At 44.4% G+C, this 6,693-nt stretch overlaps 1 protein-coding gene across 1 annotated transcript; it reads right to left on the minus strand.

Annotated features, from left to right (window-relative positions):
• Positions 1-1,076: 1,076 nt before the first annotated feature.
• Positions 1,077-4,905, minus strand: asb13b (ankyrin repeat and SOCS box containing 13b). The gene is made up of 6 exons (XM_079743677.1): positions 4,727-4,905; positions 3,810-4,009; positions 2,958-3,108; positions 2,270-2,404; positions 1,583-1,774; positions 1,077-1,249 (listed from the first exon to the last, which is right to left on the minus strand). The coding sequence occupies exons 1-6, from the start codon at positions 4,770-4,772 to the stop codon at positions 1,092-1,094; spliced, it is 882 nt and encodes a 293-aa protein (XP_079599803.1). The 5' UTR covers positions 4,773-4,905; the 3' UTR covers positions 1,077-1,091.
• Between the last annotated feature and the right edge of the window lie 1,788 nt (positions 4,906-6,693).

Genomic DNA, 6,693 nt, shown 5'->3' on the forward strand with positions numbered 1-6,693 from the left:
GAGGGGAAAAAATAAGTGTGTATTTAGTTTACAAAATATGTTTCTGATTTTTGTTTACGTGCAGCAGTTAAATAGTTGTGGAATTTGTTTCACATCGTTCGACATTCATACCACTGTTGTTGTAGCTCTTAAGAATTTAATTATTCTAAATTGTAATTGATTTCTTTGTTATTTTTTTAAAAAATGTCTCTGTGAAGGCAAGAACATAGACGTCCACTATTCAAATATTGATTTGTAAATCGATGTGTTTCGGGAAAGACGAATGTTGTGGTCCAAGAGATTCGAGTTCTTTTTGAGAATTTTTTACGTCAACGAAACATTTCATAGAAATTTGTGTAGTGATGCCGTGTTGTATTTTGTGAAAAACATTGTGGGAATCTGGTGTTGTGTAATGTGAATCTTGTTACATACTGAGAATGAGAACAGGAGAAAAAAAGTGCTTAAAATATCCTGTATTTGTCTGTTTACCCAAATGACATTAACTTAGATGATTGTATTTACATATTCACATTCACATTAAGTGGTATTAAATATGTACAAATTACAAGTTATTACTGTCCATCATTTCTGAGCTTCCATGTTTGATGAAACACCATTTCCAAGATATGCCTAAAATATACATCATTCACTTTAACTTAATAAAAATAAGCCAATTTCCAGATTGACCTGGAACAAAAGAAGATTCAAGTCTGTTGAAATTAGCCATATATCCACTAATATTATTTCTGGCAGAAGCAGAAACTTTGTGCAAAATCTGTATCTAGATCAGTGGTTCACGGCGTTTTGCACCCATGACACATATTGCAGTCTGAAAATTCTTGCAACCCAAGCTCCTCACATGTTTTGCACCTGCTTCCCTACCAGCCTCTTAACTCTATCAACATCTCCCCGTCATACGACCATACCCAGTGGTGCAGTAAGTAGCAGTCTGTTTATGGCTTTGAATCATGAGTTGGTGTAAATCACTTGATATAAAAGGGACCTTTATCGAAAATACATTTTTATAAAAAACGGATCATCAAATAGCTGCTCATATAGCTTACAAGTCAACAATCCCCTGTGCCCCCGTATGAAAGCAGGGGACCCCTAATCTAGAGCGCAGGAACCTGGGACTCGGGCGGGGCTTCGTAACAGAGGAACCCCCGGATGCGGTCGGGAAGGTTCAGCTGGGAGACCACCTTCAGAGTGTTGGAGCCGTACTTTCTCCTGAACGCCAGCCTACTTATCTGCTGGAGACTGAGGGGCGTACCTGAGCAGTTGGAAGGGGGGGGGGGGGGGAAGGAGGGAATTCAACTAAATTACGAGAAAAAATTTCAAATAAAGTATGCTTTAAGATTGGGACACAGTTTTGGAGCTCAGGAGGTAGAGCGGGTTAGCGGGAGTGTCGAGGTGTCCCACCTCACCCTCACTGCTCCCTACGAGCTAGCTATCACCTTGTACGGCTGACACCGCTGTCGCTGTGTGAATGTGTGTATGAACCGTTGGAAGTCGCTTTGGATAAAAGCATCTGCTAAAAGCTCTAAATGTAAATGTCAATTATATCTGTGTGTGTGATATCTATCTAAGTGTATACTCAGCTCACTTTCAAAGAACTCGAGGCAGAGGTAAGCAGGAGAGCCTGTGCCGGCGTAGTGAATGGGCTTCTTGCCCAGGTTGTCCGTGGCGTAAACGTTGCCCCCGAACTCCACCAGGAGGTCGATGAGGCCCACGTGCTTCACCTTGGCTGCGTGGTGCAGCGCTGTCTCGTGCAGCTTGGCCGCGTTCACGTTCGCCCCTGGAGGGATGACAACAGAGCACTCTTAAAGGGTTGATATCATGCCACCAGGGGTGATTGTGATCAGCCATTACAAGCCTATTGAAATCAGGCTTTCCATGTGCCTTAGGGACATCCCTTGTGGGTGCCTCCCCAGTGGACTGTATACCACTGTAGTCCACCTACATACCAGCCTACCCAGTGGACTGTAGCAAATGTTGCATATCTATCCATCATACATCGAGGTGGACTCTCCCACTAAAACACAGGAAACGGCAGATTTTCAAACGGCTTGTAATGGATGATCACACTGACGACTGGTGGCATAATATAACCCCTTTTAAGTAACATAAAAGGTTTTTGTGGTGGAAGTGGCGTCATTCAAAAACAAATGCTTCTGAATGTGAAATATTGCATCAGTACTTATTACAATGAAACATGATTTCCGACGTTCACCAAAAATGGTTAGAATGCGGTCTTTGAACCATTGTTTCTTTCTGTATGGCACGGACTCACCTGCTTTGAGGAGCACCTCTGCGCAGTCATAATGCTGCCTGGCGCAGGCAACGTGCAATGGAGTCCCGAAGTGGCAGTCGTGGGCCTCCATAAGGGCCCCTTCATCGATCATCAGCTGAACGCAGTCGGCGTTCCCTGTCAAACAGGACATCAATGAGCTCCTGGGTAAAAATGTCCAGCAGCAATGTTTGTCTTGGGATTTCTGGACACAATGGGGGCAGGATAGTATGTCTGCCTTACAGGTAGCAGTCTACCTGATAGTATGTCTGCCTTACAGGTAGCAGTCTGCCTGTCAGCATCCTTGAAACACTCGACAGCCACAACATTTATATTTAAGGCATTTAGCAGACGCTTTTAACCAAAGCGACGTATATCCGTCAGAAGGCAGAAAAGCTGTATATCGCTGTCGGTACAGTAAGGATTTTAATTGTGCCAAGCACTAACAGCTGTAAGGTTAACCCCTTCCCCCGTACACAACAAAGAAGTCCTATTGTTAGGTGCAAGGACGTAAAACATACAATAAGTGTGTACATTAAGTGCCAGGATGTACAACATACAATAAGTGTGTACATTAAGTGCCAGGATCTACAACATACAATAAGTGCGCTACAAACACATACTAATGCATTGGTGTGTGTTTAAAACGAGGTCATGTCCATCAGGTGGGCTCCCAGTCAGGTGACCCCACCTCCCATGCAGGCCTCGTGGAGCGGGGAGAAGCTGAACAGCGGCGGGTTGACCGTGGCTCCGTACTGCAGCAGCAGCCTCACACACTCCAGGCTCCCGGCAGCACACGCGTCACACAGCGGGGTGCTGCTGTCGATGTTCCTCGCGTCCACCTGGGAGTGCAGACAGGGGATAACAGGTTCCCCGTCACCGGCGTCACAGAGCCTTAATGTAGGAGCGGCATGTGGCTCAGGAGGTAGAGCGGGTTGGCTGGTAACCGGAAGGTTGCAAGTTCAATCCCCGGCTCCTCCTAGCAGACTGTCGAGGTGTCCCTGAGCAAGACACCTCACCCTGGCTTCTCCTGATGAGCTGGCTGTGGCCTTGCGTGGCTGCCAACGCCGTCGGAGTGTGCGCTTTGGGTGGCCACTGGATAGAAAAGCGCTGCATGAATGCAGTCTACCATTGCCAATGTACTTTTTGTTTTGTTATTTAGCCAATGCTTTTATAAAAGCAACCTACATCCAATTCAGATTAATGTTTTTGAAGGAGCAGGTGGGATGAGGCCTCTTGCTAAAGGACGCATACAGTGATGAGATCAGTAGCCAGTACCTATCTTCTGGGAGTCATCCCAGCATCGTGTGTTTGTCTCAACAGTCATGTCAGGAGTCTTCTTCAGGGATTTCCCTCCTAACCATCCCTAGGAGCACAGACGGATCCCCCGTCTGTGCTCCTTCTCAAGGGGTCTTCCCTTTGGATTCGGGGTCCACTCCTTAGCCTCGAGAAGGCTTAGAGCGAGGGGAGGAGGTAAACAACGTAGGGCTGTGAAGCTTCTGACCGTTTCACTGTGATGAAGGATGGATGTGGGACGTCTCACCTGTGCGCCGGCGATCAGAAGCAGCCTGACACACTGCGTCTGTCCCTGGATACAAGCCTCATGCAGTGGCGTTATGGAGTCCACAGCCACGATGTTGACCGGCGCCCCTCCCTGGATGAGCCGCTGCAGGTCGAGGCTCCTGCCCTGGGCTGCGGCCTCGTGCACGGCCGAGCGGTCCGTCCAGAATCCCAGACCGTGAGCTGAGGAACGGGGGATCAACCAACAAGGCCGCCAGGTTTGAATCATTTGAATCAATCAACATGATGTAACAAGCTGAAGTACAACAAAGATAGGGCTTTAATTTCAATGTATTAGATACATATTTATCTAATACTTAGTATAAATATGTATTATTACTGTTTATCTAACATAAGTAGGTGTGTTCAAGAAAGATGGCACTTATGCTTACATTTTAATGTATTATATATATATAATACTTAGTATAAATATGTATTACGTGTTTATCTAACACAAAGTAGGTGTGTAGCCTATTAATCTGTCCTCCGACCCTCCCATCAAACATCATCTCTTAACCCAGTAATGACCTCAAGACAGCATGAGGGCCCACACATCTAGACCCGTATCAATCACGCAGGGAAGAGATGGTAACGCCAGAGACGGTAACTCATAGAAATACAGAACGTTATATTATAACCATTCAGGTAACTCGGGTTTTAAAGGCACTGGACAGAACTGAGTCAAGAGACGCACTTGACAGAACAGGTTAAACTCCTAATATGTCAGCCACACTAACGAGCTTATCCAACATGCACTTAAAATACCGCCGGGTTCTCCTGCAACGCCTTCTGTTCGAGGCTACCCCACCATCCCGCTGCACACTTTATTAGTTAACCGCTGTAACATGGTGAGACACAGGTTATAATTCATATTAGGAGATAGAAACATAATAAGATTACCTATGTCTCCAAACAAGGAGGGTCTGGAACGCGTATTAATATCCATTTCATGATAACTCTAGTCTTTCACAGGAGACAGAACCTCAACCCCGAGGCAGGACCCCCGCGGTGCGCTGAGTAAACCCCGGAAGACCACCGTAGACCCTGTCCCAGCCGTGGACGGGCAGCAGGTTTCACCTGTGACCGTGTAGAGCGCGTCAGAGTATCTCGGCCGCCCATTGGCTGTTCGTTTAACTACGTCACCAGAAGGATCACGTGGTTCCGCATCGCGACATGGTGACGGTGAGAATTACATCAACATGGCGATTATTGCGCACTTGTTGTCGTCGTTGTTTTTTGTTGTCGTTGATGTTGTATGTGTGTACGTCCTGGGACCCAATGTACGCACTTATTGTGTGTTAATACGTCCAGGCTCTTAAAAATAGTAATTAGCATTGTGTAGCTTCTTATGCCTACTTCCTTTATTGTATACCGTATATATATTTGGGACTGGGTTAAACTAGCAAATGTTAGTGGTTGGCTTTTGTTTCTATGAACAACCTTTCTTCAAATATTATTTTTGTAAGTCGCCTTAGATAAATGCGTCTGCTAAATGCATGGACCAAAATGGCATCCATTCATTCCTATGAAAACTGCTCGCCGCCAGCTCGCCGCAGGGCAACATCAAGATTTGCTTCCGCATCACGGGAGCCTAGCCACGCCCTACTTCATGACGTACCGGATGCAGAAATATTCTCGATTTCCATTGCAGCATCATAAGCCAGGTCTGAGCGATCGCAGTCGCATTGTTTACCGACCATGTAAGTATAAGTTACTAACCCCCCCCCCCGATGATTCTCTACATATGTAACAATTATTTATATTATTTTAGATTACTTTGCCCCTTTTTGACCTTATAAGAAAATCACCTTGTATATACATTTTTTTTTGTATTTTAAAACAATAATCATAATTACCACTAGTTTAATATATTTTTCTGTTTCTGAAACGCGAATCAAATGCCCAATATATACACAGACCCATCAGCTGGTGTACCCAGGGAACTCAATGATTCAGTCAAGATGTTAGGAAGCAAAGGAGTCTGAAATGACCCACATGGAACCATGGACCTATTATGTGTGGGTGCAATAAATAGGACAGATATGATGGTGCCAGCCCCACGTCAGCTTTCAAAAACAAGTAATACTGAAACTGAATCTTAAACTTGATCCTGAAATGTATTTAACATGAAATATTGTACAGGGAAAGGGCTGTGGCAGCCATCGATGGAGGAGGCAGTCAGGTATGCGGGAAGACAACAGGAGTATGATGGACAGAGAACTGAATGACAGAAATACAATTGTGGGATTTTTTTATTTCAACATTCAGAGGAAATTAGGCCTACTGTATGTAAATATGATTAAAGATGTCTAGGATAGTATAAATGATAACTGTAAATGGCAGGTGTACATTGCTTTTGATTGAGCCATCATTTTATATTAATAATAATAATAGAATGTATTTTATTAATGTGAACCTTTCAGGCCACTTACGCACACCTTGCATGTATAATTAATAAAAGATTAAAAACACTTGGGTGGAGCGTGTTTGTCACTTTTGTGAAAGAGCTGGAGTAACGGAATAAGATGCAGCTGGGCAGGGCGCTGAGAGGTGATGCATGAGGCATGATGGTGGCACGGCAGACAAGTAGAGGAGCATGATGGACTGGGATCTGATGAGGAAACAAAAAAAGATTCTTACTTAAGATAAAATATACTCTGAAGTTTCCAGTTTCTGCAAACAGAAGAGAAGGGGTTTAATTAAGGCTTTGTATCATTAATAAGATAATCAATAACAAACAATAAAAAATATAAAAGGCCTGTCTTAGTTTAAAGCTCACTCACCACGTCAAGGTGCAGGCCAAGAGTGGGAACATAGAACAAAGACTCACATATACAATATAACTTTAATGATCTGGGAACTTTATA

The sequence above is a fragment of the Pollachius pollachius genome, assembly GCF_949987615.1.
Source record: "Pollachius pollachius genome assembly, chromosome: 9".
In the NCBI taxonomy this organism is placed as follows: Eukaryota; Metazoa; Chordata; class Actinopteri; order Gadiformes; family Gadidae; genus Pollachius; species Pollachius pollachius.